This window comes from Pelophylax lessonae (genome assembly GCF_965119305.1).
Source record: "Pelophylax lessonae genome assembly, chromosome: 1".
Lineage (NCBI taxonomy): Eukaryota > Metazoa > Chordata > Amphibia > Anura > Ranidae > Pelophylax > Pelophylax lessonae.
In genome coordinates this window covers 292,063,054-292,089,768 of record NC_138768.1, presented here as the reverse complement: position 1 = coordinate 292,089,768, position 26,715 = coordinate 292,063,054, and the positions used below count along the sequence as shown (strand labels likewise).

Here is a 26,715-nt window from a genome sequence, read left to right as displayed (position 1 = left end):
AACAATACAAAATTTAATACAATCTCTCAACGACTCTCAACTGCTATAAAAAAGGGTTGTGTAATCAAAAGTCACCCACATGGATTAGTCATTACGTTTTTCCATTCCATCCAGGTACTTCTATATCCCCTACAAAATAATATGAAAAAATAATCAGGCTTAGAAAGCCAGTACTTACATCTAGTGTAGCCATGGTAGGATGATCTTCACCTGCTATAACCAACATTAGGTATCGAGCACGATATAACAGCTTCAGAGACACTGGTAGCTGTCCGCTGGCAAAACAGAAATGTGAGAGAAGGACCTGTTGGAAGATACATTAGGAGACCATTAAAATGATTGACAGAACATAATAGAAGGCGTGTCTTGAAAGTACTGGCCCTTTTTATGGGACCTCCCTATTCAAGTTCAATTGAAGGAAGGAGAAGTAGCTGTATCATGCTTGTAGATGTTTTAGTGTAGGACCCTGGAGCAAAAAGACAACAGATCAGAGTTGCAATTGAACCCTATGTGATCAAAGCTTTCAAATTCTGCTCCAAGGTCTCATTCTGATAACAGGCAGCGTGAGACTACTACCAGAGGCAATCTCTCATACTGACAACCTCTATATCATGCCCAAAGCAATGTATATTAACAAATGGAAAAACCACACTTGGTGCAGAAAGATAAGGGTGGCAGTATGGGTACTCTCAGTGGACAGGGAAATGTGGTTTGGTGGGACTTTGTCACCTCTTAGGCAGGACTTCAAACTGACATTAAAGCCAATTTTTAAAATGAGATGCTTATACCATAACCTACGTGCTTTTGCTATTCTTTTTGAAAATTTCTCGGTTAACTGTGTCCCAGCCACACTGGCCAACTTCAGGTACGTGAGCACCCTCTGTGCCTGCTGATACCTATGAGCTCTTGCTGGAGTCTTCACCTCATGCATGCTCCCATTTAGAACTACAAACATACATGCAGCCGTTCCCAACCCCACACACATGGGTAGAGCAAGAGGGACACGGAGCCAAAGCCAAGTGTCTCCAACTCCTCCACAGCGTTGATTGACAGAGACTCAAGTTTGTATGACTTTGGCTATGCGTCCCTCACGTTCTGCCTGGGAATGCACAAATTAGAGATCCCATAGGTAGTGGTAGGCACAGGGGGCACCCACATACCTGAAGCCAGCCAGCTCAATAATTAGGGGAATGGAGGACATCAGCTATGAGGAAAGACTACAAGCACTGAACCTATTCTCTCTGGAGAAGAGACGATTGAGGGGGGATATGATATCAATGTACAAATACTGTACTGGTGACCCGAGCATAAGGAACAAACTATTCAGAGAAAGGAGATACAATAAGACACGTGGCCACTCACTAAAACTTGAGGAAAGGCGGTTTAACCTTAAAATGCGTAAGGGGTTCTTCACTGTAAGAGCGGTAAGGATGTGGAATTCTCTTCCACAAGCAGTGGTATCAGCAGGGAGCATTGATAGTTTCAAAAAACTATTAGATGGGCACCTTAGAGACCACAACATACAGGGGTATACAATGTACGGTTAAAAGAAAATACACACACACATCATAGGTTGAACTGGATGGACGGATGTCTTTTTTCAACCTCACTAACTATGTAACTATGTAGCTCAGCTGGGTCACACTTAGCAGAGCAAGAGCAGAGGTAGAAAATTTTAAAAAGAATAGCAAGAGCATGCAAGTCATACTATAGGCAATTCAGAAAAAAATATTTTAATATCAATTTAATTTTACCTGTTGAAAATGGCTGACAGATTTGCTTTTAGTGCAGTCAGAAACCCCAAGAAATCTAAAAAGCTACGGGGTGATGTAAAACTCTTACCATCCAAAACTAAAATATCAGCAAATACCACTTTTGGGGGTTTAACCACTACATTTAACCAGATAGAACTTTAAAATGACATTGAATTGGCATCCAGTGGCATTTTAAATGCACTTTATATAATCTGCAGCAGCAGTTTGTGTTGAGTGTTTATTCTGGAAATGATGGCTGCCAGTGACAACTGTAGTCCAGTACTAAGTCCAGGAGCTTATCAACCCCTGGGTGTTCTGTAGCACAATGTAAAACACAATACTTACATATTATTAGTAGAGGGAAAATCATGTAATTCCAACTTGGTATCACTGGTTTTTCAGTGTGCTTCTTGGCCATTCTGAAGAACAGATTCTCCATTTCTTTCCTACCTGTCCCTTCAGCCACAGATCACTGCATAAGTGATCTACTGCATGCTGATAACAATGAGCTATAGATCCCTGCCATGCAGTGATGTGCGGTGAGGTCAGTGGCTGGTGAGGCACTGGTTAGTATCAGAGCCAGATACAACCCCCACATTATATAAACCCCCACATCACCATTTAGTAAATAAACCCCCACAGCGTACCCGGGCGCTGTGAGATCTAAAGTTTAATCTTCATCTTCAGCCAATAAAAAATAAGCGTCTGGTGAAAGGAATCTATTGGACAGCAGATTTTTATTTCTGCATTCTGTAACAACCTTTTATATGCTGAGATTTCACTGGTCAAGTACAGGGCTGTTACAGAATGCAGAAATAAAAAATAAATATGACACTGTGCTCTATATAGCCACCAACAGTCCTGATTTTATTAAAACAAGTCCTTATGCTGGTTAAATTAGTAAACTGTGAGAACTAATGAAAGTGCCATATATAATCAGAGAATGGTTCAGGTTCTATTCTTTTATTATATAGATTATATATGGCACTTTCATTAGTTCTCACAGTTTACTAATTTAACCAGCATAAGGACTTGTTTTAGCAAATGTAAACGGCGTTCAAACCACACATGTGAGGTATCGCTGCAAACGTTAGAGCGAGAGCAATAATTCTAGCAGTAGAACTCCTCTGTAACTCTAAACAGGTAACCTGTAAAAAATTTTAAAGCGTCACCTATGGAGATTTTGAAGTACTGAAGTTTGGTGCCATCTTGTATATAAATCATATATAAAATCGTAATAAACCCATGTTTTTTCCTTGTAGTTAAGAGGGCTGGCCTGGAAGGGAGCATTTGTCTTTTAGACACATGCCCCCTTCTATGACACTGCAGTGAGAGGAGAGCCTCCAGTGCAGCATTTTTATTGGACAGCTTGGACCAATGGTGCTTTACCATTGGTCAAAGGCTCCAAGCTGTCCATTGAGCTCAGTGCCTCTGACAAGAAATCAGGTGCTAGGAGCCCCAAAATTTGACCAGCGGTGGGGTAGGACTTCAACCAAATTTGGGGTCTCTGGGAACCCAGGTCGCCGAGCTATGACCCTCGAAGCTCGACCATATTTTTTTCTTTTTTATGTTCACGTGTAAGCTGCTATAGGGGTGCATTTAGAAAGGGGGGATTAGTTAGTTTGGATCTAATTCCATAACTGATTCCATAAAAGACAAACCGTAAAAAATACACCCTGGTCCATAACTTGGATGTTTTGGATGACATTTGCTTTTATTAAGTGTCAAACACTAGCGCAAGCATGCTCAATGTCATTCAAAGTTTTAACACTTGCAAACTTGTGAAAATGGCACTATCACTCTAATTTCTGTCCAAACACCCTGATTCAAGTTTATTTTAATGGAATGCTACTAATTAAAACACAGAGATTATCAGTGTATCACACTATTAAAATGGAAGAAGAAAAAGGATTTCAAAAATTGGAAGGCAAACTATGACTTTGGCCTTTACTTCTGCAATAAGTTATGTAACAATCATCGAACGGGGAGGTAAATATTTTACCAGGCAGGCTACACTCCAAGTGGCAGAGGGATTAAAGTGGTTGTTAAGCCACCTATACCAAATAATGTAATCCCCTTTCTTACATGAAGATCTAATGTGCAGTGCGTGTGTTTTGCAAAAACGATTACGAAAAAATACCTTATTTATCGTGCCGCGGGATGCTCACGTGACCTGCCGGCGCTCTTCCTCCTTGATTTGAGCACTACAATGAGAGGGGCTGTGTTTCCTTGATTTGAGCACTACAGTGGGAGGGGCTGTGTTTCTCCACTGAAGTCAACTCGGAGGAGAGCGACGGGAGGTCACGTGAGCATCCCGCGATGCTCCAAATAAGGTATTACGCTGAATCATTTTTACAAAACACACACTGCACATTAGATCTTCATGTAAGAAAGGGGATTACATGATTTGTCACTGGTAATTTTAACAGCTATAGCGGCCGGAGGGGTGGGGAGGAGATGGCTAACAAAAACCCACGGAGCTGACAGGCAGGGAGGGAAGTGGAGAGGAAAGACAGCGGATGATGGAGGCACGTAAACTGACCACGGTAATCAGGGATCAGCAGCCATGAATACCATGGTCAGCACACCAAGGGGGACATAGGAAATGGCAGGATCAACTAGGTTTTTTTTAGAACATAGTGAGGGACAAATTACACAGCACAAGAACTATGCTGTGTATCCTACTGCAAAGGATCAGGATCTTTTTCTTTCTCTTTTTTAGGGTTACTTTAACTAAAGGACAGCTGTAGTAAAGTTGTCTTTAAATCTGTTTAACTCAAAATTATATAGCATATAGCCCATAAAACACCTACATAATCTTGGATGGCATTTGTGCTGTCATATCCTAGTGTTCTCTCCGTCATTATCACTGCTTTCTGCTGATTATCCAGAGCCTGGTAATAAAAAGAGCAGATTTAGTAAACCTTGCAGTTGAATGCAGTACTACTAGATTATGTCAGAGTGAGTTATTCACGGATACACTCTTAGCAGTTGGTTGCTGTCTGTTGTACATTTTATAATTTACATGTTAGCAATATTTAAACACATACAAACGGCTAATATTCCAACCTGTGCCAAACATGAGATGAATAACATAGTAACAAACTACAGATGTTTCCTCTAAATTATCTGCCATTTTAGAAGACTAGATGCTTTCACGTAAAAACTGGCAAGTGTTCTTTTATGGCAGTCCTGAAATATACCCATATTGTGAGCCTCATTTATTAAAGTGTTAAATTAAGATCAATATGTGTTGCCTTATGGCAACCTGTAATGGAAATTTGAACATATTTGGTCACTGTGATCACATTACAGATAGCCATTTCTTCAAACTAAAAACAGCAGAGCATATTATCTACACTTCTACACAGACGTAAACCAGAACTAAAGCCCCACCTACCAAAATGCGATCAGGTTTGAGCCTTTGTACATCTCTTCTGCTAGCAAAAGGGGGCCGGTTCACACATAAATGTCCTTTTAAAATGCATAAAAATACTTGAAAACTGGATGCGCATTGCCTTCCATTGACAAGCGTTGACGCGCATTTTAATGCATGCTTATGTGCGCTGACAGGTGTTTTATGTGCGTTTAATTGCTTTGTGTATTTGGTCATTTCCTCTTACATCTAGGCTTGTGACGGTATCAGATTTTCATGCTGCGATTAATTGATTAAGGTTTTGCCACGGTATACGGTATTATCACGGTATTCTATTATTAAATTTAAATTATTAAATTTCCACCTCACTTCAATTTCATTGCTGAATTTAGGGGCTTTGGTTCACTTTTGCACATTATTATATAGTCAGTCAGTACAGACTCTGTGAACCAGGCCTAAAATAGGTCATCAAGCAGTGTCTGGCCTAACTGGTGATAACTGGTCCTGGCGCTCGGCTCCGATCCGATGGCCTGGTCATTAAGAGGGCAAATCCTTGTGGTCAAGAAGTGGTTAAACCTGAAGGAGGTGTTGTTTATAAATGACTTTACTATTGCTTTAGGCCTGGTTCACATGTATGCGGGTTGGGGGCCCACATTTGCACAGGAATAGCAGCCCATTGATGTGAATGGGCTTGAGCTGCTATGCCTGCGTTTTCAGCTGAAAAAAGGTGCATGCAGAATTTAAAAAAATGCAGTGGCCATGAAATCCATCCTTCTTTTGCACCATGCGACTTACCTGCCGTTGCTGCACACACAAACTGTTTATTTTTAAATGCCGTGCCCACGTATACAAAAAATGCAGAAAGCTTGCCAGAGCAGGAACTGCAGGTTAGTCGCATGGTGCAAAAGCAGGATGGATTTCAAGGCCACTGAATTTTAAAAAAATGCTGCATGCACCTTTTTTCTGCGGAAAATGAGGGCATAGCAGCCCGTTCAAATCAATGGGCTGCTATGCCTGTGCAAATGTGGGCCGCCAACCCGCATACATGTGAACCACCAACCCGCATACATGTGAACCACCAACCCGCATACATGTGAACCAGGCCTAAAGCAATAGTAAAGTCATTAATAGATAAAAACACCGGTCCTCCTGCAGGTTTAACCACTTCTGGATCGCAAGGATTTGCCCCTTTTAAGACCAGGCCATCGGATCAGAGCGCCAGGACCAGTCATCACCAGGTAGGCCAGACACTGCTTGATGGCTATATAATAATGTAATGTGGGCTGCTATGCGTGTGTGTGTATATTAGACCTGCACGATTCTGGCCAAAATGAGAATCACGATTTTTTAGCTTGGAATAAAGATCACGATTCTCTCACGATTCTCTGTGTAACAAAAAAAAAAAAATTGGGATAACTTACTGTTACGTTTTTTTTTTTTTTTTTATTCATTAAAGTCTAATCATTGCGTTTGAAAGACTGCTGCGCAAATACAGTGTGACATAAAATATTACAACAATCGCCATTTTATTCTGTAGGGTCTCTGCTAAAAAAATATATAAAATGTTTGGGGGTTCTAAGTACTTTTCTAGCAAAAAAAAAAAAACTGATTTTAACTTGCAAGCAACAAGTGTCAGAAAAAGATCCAGTCTTTAAGAGGTTAAACTTCCTTTCTCTCTGGCAGAGGGAAGGAAAAGATACAAATGTAATCATTTTTGTTTATAGTTAGGAGACTTAATGCTGAAAGGTGTTAGCTGAGTGAGTGAATGAGTCATCCAGCTCACTGAAATGTATCAATTCACAAGTCAGGCAGACTTGACAGAGAAACTCGGTATTTTAAAAATGCCACAATAACAATACCGTGGCTATGCAATACCGCGATATATCGAATTACCGAAAACCGGCATATGTCTACTTACATCACATCCTTTTCCTGTTTGTGGAGTGAGAGAAGGAGTGAGGGAGAAAAATAAAGAGAGAGAGAGGCAAACGCATTTGTGTTTTGGAGAGGCATTGGTAAACAGTATGTGTAGCATAACAACCCTAATCATTGTAAGTGCGCTAGCTATATTCAAGGGGAGGAGGCAAATAAAGGCCTTGGGGGAAAACCAAATGGCACTAATTGATTGCATCCATCACTCACACAACATAAGAGTAAAGGGAAGTTTTGGAACTTGTACCAGGATTTACGATATCACTCATCTATTGCTGTAAACCCTGCTATTGAGACACTGCACACTCTCTACTTCCATCTTAAGATGGCTGTAAGAGACAAAATAGTAAAAAAAAAATTTTTGTTTTTTTCTGTGTCCTTGTGGTGACCAGTATTCTTCCAGTTCAGTAAAACGCAGGTCACTGCAGTACATGTGAACAGGGCCTAAAGCCCCATACACACCGGTCAAATGTTGGGTGGCATTGGCCGGTTCAATAGAAACCAGCCTGTGTGTACTGCCCCCGGTATGTGTACTGTTCAGCCGGCTTCTATCGAAGGGTTGTGACCGATAAAGGTCTGCTGACCTGCTCCCAATCAGCGTTCTTAACCAATGGCTGAGATCGCTGACCGGAGTGTTTTGGCGGTGGGCCCCCCCCCCCCCCGTCAGAACACAATAAAACAGCAGGGGAGATCGCTGTACTAACATTGAATTGTTAATTCAGCGGCTCCGACCTGAGCTGTTTTTTTTCCATTAAGCCCGCTGCGTGTGTGTACTAGGCTCAGGCTGGGTTCACACATATGCAAATTATTGCAGGTTTCTCCGCATCCAATTCGCATGACAAGAGAGTGTGGCCGGCTCTCAATGGAGCCAGTTCACACAGCTCCGGGGCAGCCGCGGTCCCCATTTGGAAAGGGTCCTGTGCACCTTTGGTTCTGAATTCAGGCAAGAATTCGGACCTGATTTGAACATGAATCGGTGAACAGGAACACACCGGACCTCATTCTGTGAGCCACGACCACAGCATGAGTGAACCCAGCCTCAAGAGAGCACTGGGATCCAGACCTGTCTAAAGACTGTAGAAGTGGGATCTCTAGCGGCAACCTTTTTAAAAGGCAAATTTCTCTATAATCACTTACATTTCTAGATTTACTTACATAATCACAGTTAAGATATTAGAATTTTATAAAAAAAAAAAAACTCGACAGACACAGCAATTATAACCTGAAAGACACTCTAAGTCCCCCACTGTACCCAAAACTTAAAATAAAAACCTGCGGCTTGAGTTAAAATTTGAAGAAACATACAAGAGTGTATCAGACAATATACATCTTTGGTTATTACATAGGATTGGACTTGTATTTTTTTCCCAAAAAGATTTTATTAGGGTTTTAGTAATTTTAACTACTGCGTTTTATATTACGCCTGCACTTTAGTCATCAAATGTGGCTGAATTGGTTTTCCATATTTATATATATAATAAAATGTTTTGTATGTAAAATAAGTTATATTTGTTGGTCTTTTAATCAAAAAGACAAACACAAGTTACATTATATACATTTATTTAAAAGGTTTTGAGACAAAATAGTCAAACAGGGTCCTATTTCTGCTTTTATCCTATATAAATATATATTCTATATATTTATTCTTATTTGAATACATACAGCTAACCACTTTGATTCTAATACAGGATGTCCTTATGAGTTTAAGGGGAAATATCACGCAATACTTTTCACCTATCCCCTATTCTGCATAAAACATGGCAGTGAAATGGTCCTGTGTGAAAAAAAATCACTTCTAACTGCTGCAAAACCTCGCTGTTGGAGGTTATCACAAAAAAATGCTCAAATTCAGGACCAACATTTTGCAGTTACTGAGCCAATTATGGCCACTGTAGGAACCAATGGTAAGGTAGGATTATGTGACAGTAATGTGTAAATACCAATTTCTTCTATCCCCCAATTCTGTCAACTAATCTGCTTGTCGTGTTCCTCTTCCCAGACCTTTTGGCCTCCTTACTACAACAGTATTCTGGTCTATAGTCATTATAGGAATATCTGAAATGCAAGCAGATGGAGGTGTGGGAAATAACTAAAAATATAAATCCGACAGTTGACATGTAAGTATGGGTTATCCACTCAATGATTGGCTTATAGTGGGTACTTCTGCAATGTTTTGCTTGACATCACTTCTAATCATGCAGAAAAGTTTAAAGCAGAACTTTACCTATAACAACTTGATAAAAAAGAATGTTCTTTAGCAAGGAACCTACATTCCACATTAATGATTATGCTATCAAAATGTGTGTGTGCTGTAAATTGCCTCCAGTTTCTTCTTCCAGTAGGCTGCCATTTTTCTGAAGCCCAGAGCCCCTGAACAGCAGTAAATCATAAAGCAGGACTAAACCCATCAATTTAATGGTTTCAAAAAACAGTCACATGCTAGGAATGCCAGGATTGCTAAATGTGACATTTGCTTATGTCCTCAACCAAACTGTAAAACCACTGATCACATGTGCAGCACCATGGCTTTTGCAGATCAAACAGAAGCAGCTTCATTGGCTGTAAAGAATAGGAGGGTTTAATTCTGCTTTAAGGCTGTCAGCAGATTGGCCTCTACAAACTTGGCAGTGCCTAAAAATTCCTAAAAATGGAAAGCAACTGAGCATGTTCAGAGCGGAGTGAGACCGTGTATTACTGGATTTTACATAATACGGGGCACTTTTTTTTTTTTTTATGCTGTACATAGCTATACCTGCAAAAGGGGCCAGCCTGAAGTGATCTAGCAGGAGGTAATTTTCTGACTACAGTTCCACTTTAACCACTTCTGGACCTAGAAGGATTTACCTCCTTAATGACCAGGCCATTTTTTGTCATACGGCACTGCGTTACTTTAACCACTTGCCGACCGCCGCAAGTACATATACTGCGGCGGTCAGCCCCCCCTGGGCAAAGTGACGTATCGGTACATCACTCACCCGCGAGCCAATAAGGGGCGAGCGCACGCCGCCGGAGGTGCGCTCCTGCCCCCGCACGTTCACTGGCATCACCGCACGAGTGACCGGCGGCTCCGATGTCCGCCGGCCACTCGCGATCTCCCCCTGGAGAGGGAGAAAGGCAGGCGGCTGATGTAAACAAAGCCGTCTGTCATTCTACCTGGTGTAACTGCAGAGATCATACGATCCTGCTTATTACGATTTTTTTCACCAAAAACAACAACAAATTGGCCTAAAATGTTAAAAAAATTTAGATTTTTAAATTTTTTTTGCGGAATTTCATGGAAAAAAATGTGAAAAATATTGTTATTTTTTCAAAAATGTCGCTCTTTTTTTGTTTATAGCGCAAAAATTAAAAATCGCACAGGTGATCAAATACCACCAAAAGAAAGCTCTGTCTGTGGGAAAAAAAGGACATCAATTTCATTTGGGTACAGTGTCGCACGACCGCGCAATTATCCGTTAAAGTCACGCAGTGCCGAATCGCAAAATAGACCCTGGTCTTTGAGCAGCCAAATCCTCCGGGGCTTAAGTGGTTAACTGACAATTGCGCGGTCGCGCGATGCTGTACGCAATTTTTATTTTTTGTGCTAAGTGCGCCAATTCTGAATAAAAAAAATATATATTTTTTACCTACTTTTTACTTTTTACATACTATATAACATTCCCAAAAACAAAAATGTAAAAATCTAATTTTTTCATCATTTTAGGCCAATTTGTATTCTGCTACATATTTTTGGTAAAAAAAAAAAAAATCCCAATAAGTGTACATTGATTGGTTTGCTCAAAAGTTATCACATCTACAAACTATGGGAAAGATTTAGGTCATTTTTATTTATTTATTTTATACTAGTAATGGTGCCGATTAGCAGTTTTTAGCGGGACTGCGACATTGTGGCGGGCAGATCGGACACCTAACTGACATTTTTGACGCTTTTGGGGGGACCAGTGACATTACTGCAGTAATCAGTGCTAAAAATATGCACTGTTATTGTACTAATGACACTGGCAGGAAAGGGGTTAACACCAGAGGTGATGAAAGGGTTAAATGTGTCCCTAGGGGGTGCTTTGTAACTGTGTGGGGGATGGGCTTGCTTCATGAACACAGAGACCTGTGTTCCTAAATAACAGGAATGCAGGATCACTGTGTTGATAGTTGACAGAACAGTGGTCTGCCATGTTTACAATGGCAGATCGCCATTCTGTCTCCACAGGGAGCGATCGCGAGTGCCTGGCAGCAATCGCGGCCGCCAGACCCGCGAATTGGCTTCCCCAGTGGTGAATAGTTAGCGGTCCCTATGGTTAGTGGTCCGCGAAGCGACGTACAGGTACATCGTTTCATGGGACAGAGCTGACCTGCCGCAGTATATGTACTGCTGGTGGTCGGCAAGTGGTTAATGTAGAAGGCTGGCTAATTAAAGATAACCATACCGGTCTTTGGCTTTTAAAATGCTTTCTACAAAACAAATCATAATACTCACCTCTGCTATGTCCCCTAAAAGAAACCTGACTCGGGCAAGCAGACGCAGACACACAACAATCTCAGGATGTACAGCACCATACACACTGTTGAACTGGGCCAGAGCTTCATTTAACAAAACCACACCTTCCCTTAGACCACCTGTAAAACAAAAAGGGCATCAGAAAGTTGGATTATAAACCTGGAAATGTTACTACAAGGCATATTAGGTATTTACTAAACAAGATGGAAGAAATGAACACAATCAAATATTTCAGTAATTAATAAATGTTTTAGAGCCGGTTCACACTACCGCGACCAGAAAGTCGCCCCATTAGGGAGCGTGACTTTGAAGAGACTTGTTTAGAGACTTGTGCACTACTTTGAAGAGACTTAAATGATAGGCGTCTTTGTCTGTGGGGAATGCCTGGCTAATCTCTTTCTTCTTCCTGGAAAGTCTGATAACAAGTCGCTTGAATTAAGATAAGGATCCAACTTAGAGGGGACTCCCATTGAAGTCTATGTGCACAAGTTGGATAGAGGTCGCCTTGAAGTAGTACAGGAACCTTTTCTAAAGTCAGAGCGACTTCAGTAATGCATATTAAGACGGCTCTCATTCATTTATATTGAATTTGTGATGACAAGAGACTTGGGGCGACTTGAGGGCACACAAGTCGTGTCCCAAGTCGAAATAGTGTGAACCGGCTCTTAGGGCATCCACTTGCAGATGGCCAACATATAGTGTATGGCCAACATAAAGTGTATGGTAAACAAACAATCATGTTAGATACTATGAACAGAACAATGATGCATATAATACCAATTGGACTGGATGGAGTTTTACAGAAGTGCATTTGAACAAGCTTTCTCCATATCTGTCTGTTATCTTAAAGGCAATGAACAATATTTGAAAACCAAACAGGCCAAAACAAAGAAAAAAAAAAGAGGACCTTTAGCCCTTAGGCCCCTTTCACACGGATGCATCGCCCGATGGAGTCCGGTCTGCTCAACGGGGGATCGATCTGCCGATCCCCGCTGAGCAGGCGAATGACAGCTCTGTTTGCAGAGTGGAGCTGTCAGATCCCCACTGTCCCCTATGGGAGATCGGATGAGAACGGCCCGCCTGTCCATTCTCATCCAATCTGATCCTCCAGACAGATGGAAAATAGAGTTTCCATCTATCCAGATTTCACGGACAGGATCGGATCGGATAGCAGCAGGTGTCAGCAGAGATGTCTCCGCTGACACCCGCTGCCCCATAGGGATGCATGGAGCATCCGATCTGGTCCGCCTGAAAAACTGACAGGCGGATCAGATTGGATCGTCCATGTGAAAGGGGCCTAATATTCAACATGTTAAGATCATAATCAAGATTTGTCTAGACAAGCAATACAGCCACTCTCTTCTGGACTAAGCCTTATGCCCCATACACACGTGCAGATTATCTGCAGATTTACCAAAACCATATAATATGAGGTCAAACCTAAACACTTTCAATTTGTATGCAATCCGGCAGGCCCTTGCACTACATAGAAAAGGTAAGTCTGCAGACAAAAGTCTGCAGATAATCTGCACGTGTGTACGGGGCATTAGGCTCCGTTGACATCTAGGCATCCCGAATGACTGCAAATTGCAGGGTGCACTTGCGATCCCTGTCACTGCCAATGGCACCCTGATTGCGGCGCTATTTTTCCACGATTGTCACCCAACGAATCGTGGTAAAAACGAGCAAACAGAATCGTGGGAAGTCTGTCGCCCAAACGAAGTTCCGAAACTTCTTTTGTGCAATAGGTGTTCCACAATTCTGTTTGTGCAATTTTACAACCATTCGCCACGCGACAATCGTGGTAAAATCACGCCGCTGTCGGGGTGCCATTGGAAAGGGACAGGGATCGCAAGTGCGTCCCTCAATTTGGGATCGCGGGTAGAATCCCGCGATCAGCAACGCCTAGATATGAATGGAGCCTTAAACCTACTGCTAAAGCAGTTCTAAAGGCTTGATATTTTTTCTTAAAATAATAACCATGTTATACTTACCTGCCGTGTGCAATGGCATTTCACAGAGTGGCTCCGAACCTCCCCCACTGGGGCTCTCTGCTCCTTCTCTTCTCTAAGTGCCCCATAGCAAGCCACCTGCTATGGGGGCACTTATGTGGGCATGCTCCCAAGCCAGGCTGTGTGCATCCATGGACACACAAAGCATAGCTCCCCCGCCCCCCCCCCCCCGGTCCCTCCTCACTGGATTTTATTGACAGTAGCAGGGATCAATGGCTCCTGTTTCTCTCACTGAGTCCTGTGAGGAGAGAAAGAGAAAGCAGTGCTGCTGTACTCATGCACAGAGCTGGATCATGATAGGATTTAGGTAAGAATAAGGAGGGGGGAAGAGGGGAGGGGGGTGAGAGGGGAAATACAACCACTTTAAGCAGCCCAGTGGGGCCTTAAAGGCCAGCAGAGGGTCTGGTAATATACAGTTGAACAGTAGGGAGTGTGCTTAGCATGCCAGTATTGTTATTGTGGGCACAGAGATGTACCCTACAGTCCTTGGTAGGAATTCCAACCAGGATACTACCTGCATGGAGTTTGCATGTTCTCCCTGTGCTTGCATTGGCTTTCTTCAAGAGACTCTGGTTTCCTCCCACCCTCCAAATATAAGATGGTAGGTTAATTGGCTCTTGTCTAAACTTGTCCTAGTAAGTGTGAACCTTAGAGTGTAAGCTCCATGGGACTGATGCGAATGTACAATATATAAAAGTGCTTCATAAAATGTTGGCACTGCATAAATGATATGTGCGCTTAAAATATATCTAAACCTGATCTCTAAAATCTAATAAAATCTTTAACATGGTAATGTACAATGTGCAATACATTGTGCTATTTAACCATTGTGGTTCAACAGATCAAGGACTCAATATTTATCCATTTATGCTAAGGACTATCAAATGAGTGCAGCATGTGGCTCGTCCTTTGGGCTAATGTAGTTTCCAAAGCTTTTTTTTTTTTCCAAAAACTTTTTAAATATGTATTTTTCATTAAAACAACACCTGGTGATTATCCCATGAAGGCTCTTATTTGGACTATTAAACAGTGGCAAATGTCTCCCGGTTGTGCTCCTGTGCAGTCACCCTATCACATGAGATTACAAGCAGCCATGCCAACACACATTATGTAGCCATGCTTAACCATTGTCAGAGTCAGAAAATTGTTTGATGTGCAGCTGATGCTGGAGTGTAAGTAGGGAGGCAGTGACTAGAAGAGGCTGGATGAGGTCAGCAACACTAAGATGCAAAAAATGAATGAAACAATGTAAAAGGAGAATTTTCTTAAATAAAAACACTAAGAGCCGGTTCACACTGAGGCGATCCGACTTCGAGGGGCGACCTGTGAAGTCGCGGTGCACAGCGTAATTCCACATAATGGAAGTCAATGCAAGTCGCTCCCAGGTCGCCCCAAAGTAGTACAGGACCCTTTTTCTAAGTCGCAGCGACTTGTGTCGGTCCTATTAGAACGGGTCCTGTGTTAATCAAAGGCGAGAGACCGAGCGCGACTTGTCAGGCTGACAAGTCGCCTGACAAGTCGTGCTAGTCTTAATGGGGTCTAATGCTAATTGTTTTACAGTTCTTTAGCAAATTAAAGCGGTTGTATCCCCAAAAAAACAAACCAACCTTGCAGGACAATGGCATAATGTGCTAGTATGCATCGCATACTAGCACATTATGAAATACTTACCTTAGAATGGTCGCCCGGGCACCACTGAGGGAGCAAACATGTTCCCTCAGCGTCTCTGCCGGTTTCGGCGGCTCTGGCGCTGTGAATGGCCGGAGCCGCGATGACGTCACTCCCGCACATGTGCGCGGGAGTTCACTTTCCGGCAAGATTCGGCAAGCAGCTCTGAAGGTCTGGCAAGATACGCCGGACCTTCAGAGCGCATGCGCAGCTGGTGTCAGTGGCTGCATGCAGGGTGAATATCTCCTAAACCATGCAGGTTTAGGAGATATTGATTTTACCTACATTTAACCCTTATTATAAGTATACTACCGCTTTAAGTCGTCATGCACACAGGGCGTTTTTGCAGCTGCTTTTAGAAGCGTCAGACTTTTTTTTTTTTGCAGCTTAAATATGCCCCTCCATGTTAATTTATGACTTCATGCACACATAGACCTTTTGAAGCTGTAAGTGGCATAGGAGTTTTCAACCTGCAAAAAAACCCCAGGGCCAGCGCATCCTGAGGACCGACGTTACAGCTGCAAAAATGGCTGACGCTGCTAAAGGCTGCTAAATGTTGCTTATACAGCATTAAGCCATGTCATACCTTTTTTTTTTTTTTTTTTTTCTTCATGTGAAAATCAATGGCTCCCTGGCAGCCCACTTATTTGAATGGAAGTTGCATCCAAGTCGGATCATGATGATCCGACTTGTGGGGCGACTTGTGCTCTGAGGGTCTTGAGGGGGAACTCCACGCCAAAATGGAAAACAAAACGTCCCCCCCCCCCCCCAGGGTTCCATACCAGGCCATTTGGGTCTGATATGGATTTTGAGGGGAACCCCACATTACAAAAATGGCGTGGGGTCCCCCCAAAATCCTTACCAGACCCTTATCCGAGCATGCAGCCTAGCATGTCAGGAAAGGGGAGGGGATGAGCGAGCGGCCCCATCCCCTCCTGGACCATACTAGACCACACACCCTCAACATGGGGAGGTGGTTGCTTTGGGGCAGAAGGGGCTCTCCTCCCCACCCCAAAGCACCTTGTCCCCATGTTGATGGGGACAAGGGCCTCTTCCCGACAACCCTGGGCGTGGGTTGTGGGGGTCTGCAGGAAGGGGACTTATCAGAATCTGCACACCCCCTGTAACAAGGGGGCCCCCCAGATCCTTGCCCCCCCCCCATGTGATTGAGTATGGAGTACATTGTATCCCTACCCATTCACCCAAAAAAAGGCAGTGTAGTGTAAATAATGGCAAGAGACGGTTTTGAGAAGTCCCTTATTAAAAAATCTTGCTCCGATCTTCTGCCTCCGATCTTCTCCCTCCGGTCTTCTGCCTCCAATCTTCTCCCTCTGGTCTTCTGCCTCCAATCTTCTCCCTCTGGTCTTCTGCCTCCAATCTACTCCCTCTGGTCTTCTGCCTCCAATCTACTCCCTCTGGTCTTCTGCCTCCAATCTACTCCCTCTGGTCTTCTGCCTCCAATCTACTCCCTCTGGTCTTCTGCCTCCAATCTACTCCCTCTGGTCTTCTGCCTCCAATCTTCTCCCACTGGTCCTCTCCCTCGCCAATCCAGTCCTCCTCCGACAATGTCTTCTGTGATTATGCCGGCTCAGCTCTTTGCAGCTTCCTATATAGCCGTGGAGTGTGGCCATCCGGTGACGTCACCCGAAGACCCCGCCCCCTTGTGTCATCACGCATCATCAGGAGGGAGAAGATTGGAGGCAGAAGACCAGAGGCAGAAGATCGGAGGAAGATTTATAATAAAGGACTACTCAAAACCGTCTCTTGTCATTATTTACACTACACTGCCTTTTTTGGGGTGAATAGGTAGGGGTGCCATGTACCCAATACCCATTCACGTAGGGGGGGGGGCAAGGATCTCGGGGCGTCCAGATTCCGATAAGCACCCTGCCCACAGACCGCACAACCACCGCCCAGTGTTGTTGGGAAGAGGCCCTTGTCCTCATCAACATGGGGGCAATGTGCTTTGGGGTGGGGAGGAGAGCCCCCCCTGCCCCAAAGCACCCACCTCCCCATGTTGAGGGCATGTGGTCTGGTATGGTCCAGGAAGGGATGGGGCCGCTCGCTCGTCCCCTCCTCTTTCCTGACCTGCATGCTCGGATAAGGGTCTGGTATGGATTTTGGGGAGGACCCCATGCCGTTTTTTTTTTTTACGTGGGGTTCCCCTCCAAACCCATACCAGACCCAAAGGGCCCGTCATGGAACCTGGGGGGGACCCCCACATTTTTTTTTTTCATTTTGGCGTGGAGTTTCCCCTTAATATCCTCAGAGCGCAAGTCGCACCACCAGTCCGATTATCATGATGCCACATAGGAAAAGAAGGCAAATAGGCAACCACTTATTTAGAATAGAGGCAGAAAAATGCTGCTAAAAGCTAACGCAGCTAAACGCCAATGGAAAAAGCACATTTTTACAGCGGCTTTTTCCTGGCGTTGGTAGTGGCTCTGTAGCTCATTTTTGCGAACACCCTGTGTGCATGAGGCCTAAATGGTATCCAACTATGATTCAGATCTACTTTAAGTGTGTAGGTAGTTTCTTGAACTTGTAAGCAGAACTAAATGTTCATAATTAGAGATGTAAAATTTCCTATACATTTTGGAGCCATGGGGGGGAAAAAAAAAAATTCCCATTTTTTTTTTTCTCCAGAAGTTTTAGAAAAATTGAAAACAAATGAGTGAAGAGTAGTTTTACAAATCAAAAGTCATTCTGTTACACTAGGAAGCTGAAATGCAGTGTAAATAGAATATTTCTTCCAACACTATTTGCAAATTCTTCATAGATATATTACTTATCATTGTAAAAGAACATATTCCACACTTATTTATTTTCTTTCCAATTTTTCCGGAACCCCCCCCCCCCCCCAAAAAAAAACGGCTTTGAAAAAAAAAAATTTTTTTTTCCCCAATTTTTCCTTTTTTTGTCAGGCCTTCCCATCTCTCCTCTTAAGTAACTTTCCCTACAAAAGGTCTGCCCAAATACATAGAACTTTACTTCCCTACTGTACCATGTTCTTGGAAATACAAACCAATTAGTTGTTTTGGTGACTAAAAAGTATTCTAATCATTTTTACTTTACTATAGCATTTCTGAAAGTGCACTCTGAGTACAGTGTTGAATCATATACTTTAATGACAGTTTTAAGTGTCTTATATTAAATAACAGTTCTCTTCTTTTCAACAACTCATACAATCTTGTCAGTTAAGCCTATTTGTAGCACAGATGTTCATTTCAAAAGCCACTGAAATATTTCCTAAAATGATAATAAAAGTCCAAATGATGGGTATTTGTTCAGTGAGGCAGATTGGAGTAAGCCATAGTGACCTATTGGGAACCAATTTTTGTTGGTTCTAGGCCAGTGATGGTGAACCTTGGCACCCCAGAGGTTTTGGAACTACATTTCCCATGATGCTCACCTACACTGCAGAGTGCATGAGGATCATGGGAAATGTAGTTCCAAAACATCTGGGGTGCCAAAGTTCGCCATCCCTGCTCTAGGCTAATAAGGGTGGAGACAGTAACTGCTGTGGGTTACTTCCCTTTGTTTTTTGGGGATTTTTTTTTACTTTTTTAATATCTATTTAATGCAAATCTTTCTTTAAAAATCTTTTTTTGTAAACATTACAAAAGTCTGCCAACTACAAGAAAAATCATAATGAAAAGCAAGTTTATGCTTAGCAAAAATGTCTTACCCTGCTGGATGCTAATCTGGGCTTTTCGAAACAGCTCATTGGCCTCCTTGGCTTTAATGTTGATATGTTTGACTACGGGAAACATATTTAGGATATCCTCTTCTGTAAAAGCTGGTTTATGACGGCTTTCAAAGTTATATTCCCGGAGAAGAACCTAAGAAAGAAATACAATGTAGTGTGTTTATAAAAGTCTATTTAAGGCACCTGTAGCAAAGGGGAAGATGAGAATTTGAACCACCAGTTGGTAGCTTTTTAATGCCAGGTAGAGCTCACTGAGTGATAGACCTCATTGTCTGAGTCAATCATCCTAATCAATGAAGCCCCACAATGACAAATCGGATTCCATAGGGAAACACAATAGACTAGATTAATTGTCTCCCCGGACATTTTTCTAAAAACGAGAACCACTGCCTTTTTTTTAGAAGAAAAAGGACACAGCATGTATCTTTTTATTTTATTTTTTTCAGATTTTGGTCACAGGTGTGAATTTTTGTTTTACAATGATCTCATATGCTACATATTGGTAAAATAGCACCCAAGTACAAATACTGACAACTACCAGCTTCTATATGAATTAAATAGTAATTCTGATTTACAGATTAATCATAGACTTGAAATGAACTTACTACAGTGGAGGGGAATGCATAGAGAAAACAATTTGTCTTTGAATGACATTACTCTAAGCATATGTCAGAAAGCTGCCACATCTGCAGATTGAACCCTGCAGACAGTAACATGACATTCCTTGTACACGTTGAGACAGTACCTGGACTCCAGTCTTAATGCAGAACTCCCGGAGCAGCGTCACTTTCTGCAGGCTAAGCTTCTCAACCAAGTGCTCCATAGAAACACTAAATGCAGAATAAAGGGATAGATTAGAGACAAATATATGATTTAGGGATACCTGTGGGGTTGATTTATTAACCACTTAAGCCCCAGGCCTATTTCTGACACCATTTGTTTACAAGTTAAAATCAGTAGTTTTTCCTAGAAAACTACTTAGAACCCCCAAGCATTATATATATATATATATATATATATATATATATATATATATATATATATATATATATATATATATATATATATATTTTTTTTAGCAAAGACTCTGGAGAATAAAATGGCAGTCCTTGCAATATTTTTTGTCACACGGTATTTTTCACAGTGGTCTTTAACCACTCAAGCCCCGGAGGATTTGGCTGCTTAAAGACCAGGGTTTTTTTTTTGCGATTTTTTACTGCGTGACTTTAACAGACAATTGCGCGGTCGTGCGACGCTGTACCTAAACGAATTTGACGTCCTTTTTTTCCCCACAAACAGAGCTTTCTTTTGGTGGTATTTGATCACCTGTGCGATTTTTACTTTTTGTGCTATAAACAAAAAAAGAGCGTAAATTTTGCAAAAATAACAATATTTTTCACATTTTTTTATATGAAATTCCCCCCAAAATAAATGTAAAAATCAAAATTTTTTAACATTTTTGGCCAATTTGTTTTTTGCTACCTAGGTTTGGTAAAAAAAAAAAAAAAAAAAAAAAAAAAAAAAAAAAAAAAAATCGCAAAAAGCGTATTTTGAATGGTTTGCGCAAAAGTTATTGCGTTTACTAGCTAAGGGAAAGATTTCTGTCATTTCTGGTGTTTTTTTTTTTAACGCGTAATGGTAGCGATCTGCGATTTTTTTTTGCGGTACTGCAACATTGCGGCGGACAGATCGGACCCTTGATTGACATTTTTGACACTTTTGGGGTTACCAGTGACATTACTGCAGTAATCAGTGCTATACATATGCACTGTTACTGCAAAATGACACTGGCAGGGAAGGGGTTAACTTTATTGGGGAGGGAGGAGTTAAGTGTGTCCCTAGGGGCGTGTTTTCTACTGTGATTGGCTTTGGCTACTAGTGTAGGAACAGTGATCAACGGTCCTACATAGTAGAACCGTCTGAACACTGTTTCTACACAGGGGAGAATGACAGGCGGCTTGTTTACATCAGCCGCCTGACTTTCTCCCTCTGTACCGACGATCGGCGAGTGACCGGCGGACATCGGGTCCGCCGGTCACACGCACTAACTTCCCTGTGAATGAGCCGCGCTATTGGCTCACAAGGAAGTGACAGGCAAGTGACGTACCGATACGTCACTCTGCCTGGTCGGGGCTGACCGCCGCAGTATATAGTTGTGCGGCGGTCGGCAACCGGTTAAAACGCCACCTTTTTGGAAAAATTCAGAAAAATCACATTTCACTGCATATAAAAAAACTAAACAGTAAAGTTAGCCCATTTTTTGTATATTATGAAAGATGATGTCACGCCGAGTAAATAGATACCCAGCATGTTACGGTTTAAAATTGCGCACACCCGTGGAATGGCAACAAACTACGGTCAATAGAAATCTCAATAGGTGACGCTTTAAAATTTTTTAACGGTTACCAGTTTAGAGTAGCTCTTTTTTTTAAACTATTGCTCACACTCTGGCGATCGCGGGGATACCTCACACATGTGGTTTGAACAGCGATTTCATTCGCGGCTCGACTTCCGTATACATTTGACGGGGGCAGCTAAAAAATTTTTTTTTCCTATTTATTTATTTTTTTTAACTTTATCACAGGTTTCTAAAAAAAAAAAAAAAAAAAATCTGATCACTTTTATTGCTGTCACAAGCAATGTAAACATCCCTTGTGACACTAATATGCAGTGACAGGTACTCTTTATGGAGGGATTAAGGGTCTAAAAGACCCTAGACCCCTCCACTACACTTCCATGTATTCAAAACGCCAAAAACTGCATTTTTGAATACAGTCGTTTTTTAAATCTGCCACCAGCAGAGTAACCCGGACGTGACGTCATGGACGCCGCCTCCGGGTTACGTCATCTGAGACCCGATCGAAGTCGCTTCCAGCTTAGATCGGGACTCCATCCAGCCGCGGACGCGCCGGCTGGTTGCTCGGTGGGACGGGAGACCCAGGTAGAGAGGCGGAAGGCGGCGGGAAGGAACGTCCCCTCCCGCTCACCTGGGTAACGATCGAGCGGCTCCCGAGCCGCACCGGTCGTTACCGACGGAAAGCCGACCGCCGGCTCTAATCCACGGTACCGGGATGGTGCCTTTAGCTAGAGGCATCACCCCGGTATAATACCGCAAAGTCAGCCGACGTACCCCTACGTCACTTTGCGGTAAGTGGTTAAAGCTGGAGAGTGCAAAATCCTGTGCAGCTCTGCATAGAAACCAATCACTTTCCAAGTTTTTGTTATAGCATAATTGTACGAGCCGAAGTTAGAAGCTGATTGGCTACCATGCACAGCTGCACCAGATTTTGCACTCTCCAGTTTTAGTAACTCAATACCTGTATTTATATATAGTTTATCGGTGTGAATTAGCACATCTCTTGGCTGTATTATTGGTTATTTTATAATGGATAAAGCTTTTACAATCATGAAATAAGGATATTTACTAAGTTTACTGCCCAAATAAGAAGTGTGTATGTTTGTGTGCATCTGTTACCATGAGGTATTAGCCATCATTCTGTATAAATGTTTGAATAAACATGCGATTGAACACATGGGTATTTATCTCCTGTTCTTCATTCATTATGTTGTATCAAGACATAGGGAGGAAACAAGGTAATGTCAGAGAAAGGGAGGCTCTCTTACAACCCCCCTGCCTTTGCTTCAGTTTGGCAGAAGTGGAGACTATTCCCAATTTTATTGACAAAAATGTGTGAAAAGATACCATGTGAACCATATTATTTATATCCAAACAGCAAAAAGTGAATATTTATATCATTATAAGTTAAAAAGCAAATAGGTTCAGGCGCACTTAAAAAAACATTCACATTCCCAAATTCTTATTGAGTTACTTATTAAGCCATACATGTGGTCATAATAAACCTGTAGTGGACAAAAAATGACTAAGCTAGCTTCCTCCCACACTCCAATGACATGCTGGTAGGTTAATTGGCTCCTGTCTAAATTGGCCCTTGCATGTGTATGTATGAATGTGAGTTAGGGACCTTAGATTGTAAGTTTCTTGAGGACAGACACTGATGCGAATGAATAATATACAGCCGTGGCCAAAAGTTTTGAGAATGACACAAATATTCATTTTCACAAAGTCTGCTGCCTCAATTTTTATGATGGTAATTTTCATATAGTCCAGAATGTTATGAAGAATGATCAGGTGAATTGCAATTAATTCACTCTTTGCCATAAAAATGAACTTAATCTTATAGAAAAAAAATTTTTCACTGCATTTGTGAAGAAGGCTTCAGGGTGCTCAAGAAAGTCCAGCAAGCGCCAGGGCCGTCTCCTACAGTTGATTCAGCTGTGGGATTGGGGCACCACCAGTGCAGAGCTTGCTCAGGAATGGCAGCAGGCAGGTGTGAGTGCATCTGCATGCAGAGTGAGGCAAAAGGTACAGGGATTGGACTGCTGACGACTGGGGGTAAACTCATTTTCTCTGATGAATCCCATTTCCAATTGTTCGGGGCATCTGGAAAAAACCTTGTTCGGAGAAGAAAAGGTGAGCGCTACCATCAGTCCTGTGTCATGCCAACAGTAAAGCATCCAGACCATTCAGGTGTGGGGTTGCTTCTCAGCCAAGGGAGTGGGCTCACACCACAATTTCGGCTAACAACACAGAAATGAATAAAGAATGGTACAAAAAAATCCTCCGGGAGCAACTTCTCCCAACCATCGAAGAACAGTTTGGTGATGAACAATGCCTTTTCCAGCATGATGGAGCACCTTGCCATAAGACAAAAGTGATAACGAAGTGGCTTGGGGTACATAACATTAAAATTTTGGGTCCATGGCCAGGAAACTCCCCAGATCTTAATCCCATTGAGAACTTGTGGTCAATCCTCAAGAGGCGGGTGAACAACAAAAAAAAAAAACAAATGCTGACAAACTCCAAGCATTGATTATTCAAGAATGGAGTGCCACCAGTCAGGATGTGGCCCAGAAGTTGATTGACAGCATGCCAGGGCGAATTGCAAAAAGAACGGTCAACACTGCAAATATTGACTCTTTGCATAAACTTAATGTAATTGTCAATAAAAAAACCTTTCACACTTATGAAATGCTTTTCATTATACTTGAATACACCATAGTAACATCTGACAAAAAGATCTAAAAACACTGAAGCGGCAGATTTTGTGAAAAATATTATTTGTGTCATTCTCAAAACTTTTGGCCATGGCTGTATATTTAAAACGCTGTGTAAATTTATGGCGCTATATAAGTACCTGTAATAAAAAGATAAATAAACATTGTTAGAGCCACCCAGAATGCCCTGAATATAGGCTGAGTAGTCACACCAATGAGGCATATACCCGTAAAGTATATCTAAAGCAAACTTCTTTTTTTAAAGTTTTGGACACAGTAAAAAAAAAAAAGGGTTAGAATTCAGTCTGGTTTTATTGCGGTCTGTGTCCCCGTTGTAGAGATTCACCCTTTATATTTGTTCTGGTGACCATTGTTATCAGTTTTGAAAGTTAGGTAAAATACAAAATTTTGAGTTGTCACTGGAACATTAATAGAAGTAAAATCAATGGGGACACTTGTTTTAGTGACAATTGTCTAAGAGAGATTTCCTCTTAGTGTAAGTGCCGGTTCACACTACCGCGGAACGACTTCGGGGGCGACCTGTGAAGTCGCGTGCACCGCGACTTCGGCGCGACTTGCACGGACTTCATATAATGATTGTCAATGCAAGCCACTCCGATTTCGCCCCGAAGTAGTACAGGAACCATTTTCTAAGTCGGAGCGACTTGAGTCGCTCCTATTAGAATGGTTCCCGTAGCACTGCATGGACCGCGACTGGTCAGGCTGACCAGTCACCTGACAAGTCGCGGTAGTGTGAATGGACACTGAAGGCAATTTTTTCACGTCCAGGTGTGTCTCTGAGACAGGAAGTGAAGGGGAAATCTCCTTAGCAAGATACAGACAGCCAAAACAGGTTTTACGGTTTCCTATTCTATCCAAAAAGTAAAAAAAAAAAAGTTTTGACTTTATACACTTCAAATGTCGGTATTTACATTGGAACTTCTTTGGGCTCTAGGGGTGCTGTCAGAAGGTTTAATGTAACAAGTAAGGTAAAATCTGGCACTTTATGGTATATATTGACAAGTTATTTCCACCTGATACTTTTTTTGCCCAGTTCAAGTATACTTTAAATTTTAGTTTGTCAACACGTTGGCAGTGATAGATGGGGATAAATTAAATTATTAAAGTGTGATAATGGCAAATGTTTATTTCACAAGGAACAGTGAAATACAGTGATTCAGATCACCAACTTAGAGCACAAACAACAATAACGGATGATGGCTGCTTGGCTATTATGGGCTCCTGGCATTTGCTTTTTCACATTAGTAGTATTCTAAAGAAGGAGAACAGACCTATCCAGTAATTCTCACGTCTCACCTTGATAGTGTAAAATCAAAGCTTTCTTTGGCATTGCGCTGGATTCGTCTCCACAGATCAGCTGGAGTCATACTGGTCCATGCAGTGCTGTCTCCATTTTCCAGTGGACGCACCTTCCGCTTGTTCTTCCTTTTGCGAGAGATTAGCTCATCAGGAGGCAGATGGGCCACAGGGTTGGGATAAGAACTCAGAAAGCAGTTCAGAAAATGGCTCACAGCAGCTGACAAGGCAGATGTCTCCACTCCCTGGCACAGAGAACAAGGTTGGTTACAAGCAGCCTTGCATATTATTTAAAATACCTACCTACACAATGTAGAAAATAAGGGTAATCATACACTGCTTAATTTTCACAAGTGAAATGACCAATCTCTTGTTAACATGAGATTGACAATAAATATGTGTTGCGCTGTTGAGAAAGCTGTCCCAATCGGACTGGTTTGTGAAGAATGGAGAAAACAAAATGGAGCACATAAGTGGAGCTGTGGCCATAGAAGCCAGTTACTTTTTGTATAATTTTCCATAAAATGTAAAGTTTACCTCATTGGTTGATAAAAAAAGCCATTTTGTAGCTCTTTAGTTCTGGGTCATGTGACCTAAAGCCAGAATGTTAGGTCACCTCAGTGGCGTAGCGTGGGGAGTGGGCCGGTGGCACCAGGCACAAAATTTAGGGGGGTGAAATCCCACGCCAGTGTGTCACTCCCGAGTCCCGCCACCTCTGTCATAATATGGTGTCCCCGCGCTCCAGGCCGCCATGTTCCCTGTCAGGCTGCGCCCTGTTATTAGGCGAATAGGGTCATGTTCAGCAGGGGGCCTGGCCTGTCCAAGATCCCGGGTTGCACATGCGCAAGGGTTGCTCCTTGAGTCCCTCCTCTGCCTGCACCTCCCGCTTCCGCCTGTGTAGTAGGCAGTGTAATGTAGTGGGCAGTGTAGTGTAGTGTAGTGGGCAGTATAGTGTAGTGGGCAGTGTAATGTAATGTAGTGGGCAGTTTAGTGTAGTGGGCAGAGTAGTGTAGTGGGCAGAGTAGTGTAGTGGGCAGAGTAGTGTAGTGGTCAGTGTAATGTAGTGGGCAGTGTAATGTAGTGGGCAGTGTAATGTAGTAGGCAGAGTAGTGTAGTGGGCAGTGTAATGTAGTGGTCATTGAAGTGTAGTGGGTAGTGTAGTGGGCAGTGTAGTAGGCAGTGTAGTGTAGTGGGCAGTGTAAGGTAGTGGGCAGTGTAATGTAGTGGGCAGTGTAATGTAGTGGGCAGTGTAGTGGGCAGTGTAGTGGGCAGTGTAAAGTAGTGGGCAGTGTAAAGTAGTGGGCAGTGCAGTGTAGTGGGCAGTGCAGTGTAGTGTAGTGTAGTGGGCAGTGTATAGTTGGGGGGACAGGGGCACC

General features: G+C 42.5%; 1 protein-coding gene across 1 annotated transcript in view; it reads right to left on the bottom strand.

Annotated features, from left to right (window-relative positions):
* LOC309544973 (clustered mitochondria protein homolog) overlaps nt 1-26,715 on the bottom strand; it is a 125,372-nt gene that overhangs the window by 26,884 nt on the left and 71,773 nt on the right. Inside the window, exons 16-21 of the mRNA XM_082244000.1 lie at nt 25,340-25,584; nt 19,692-19,776; nt 18,926-19,079; nt 11,537-11,676; nt 4,568-4,648; nt 179-304 (exon numbers count right to left, since the gene is read on the bottom strand). Coding sequence (XP_082100126.1) covers nt 179-304; nt 4,568-4,648; nt 11,537-11,676; nt 18,926-19,079; nt 19,692-19,776; nt 25,340-25,584 — 831 coding nt within the window. The remainder of the gene's footprint in view (nt 1-178; nt 305-4,567; nt 4,649-11,536; nt 11,677-18,925; nt 19,080-19,691; nt 19,777-25,339; nt 25,585-26,715) is intronic.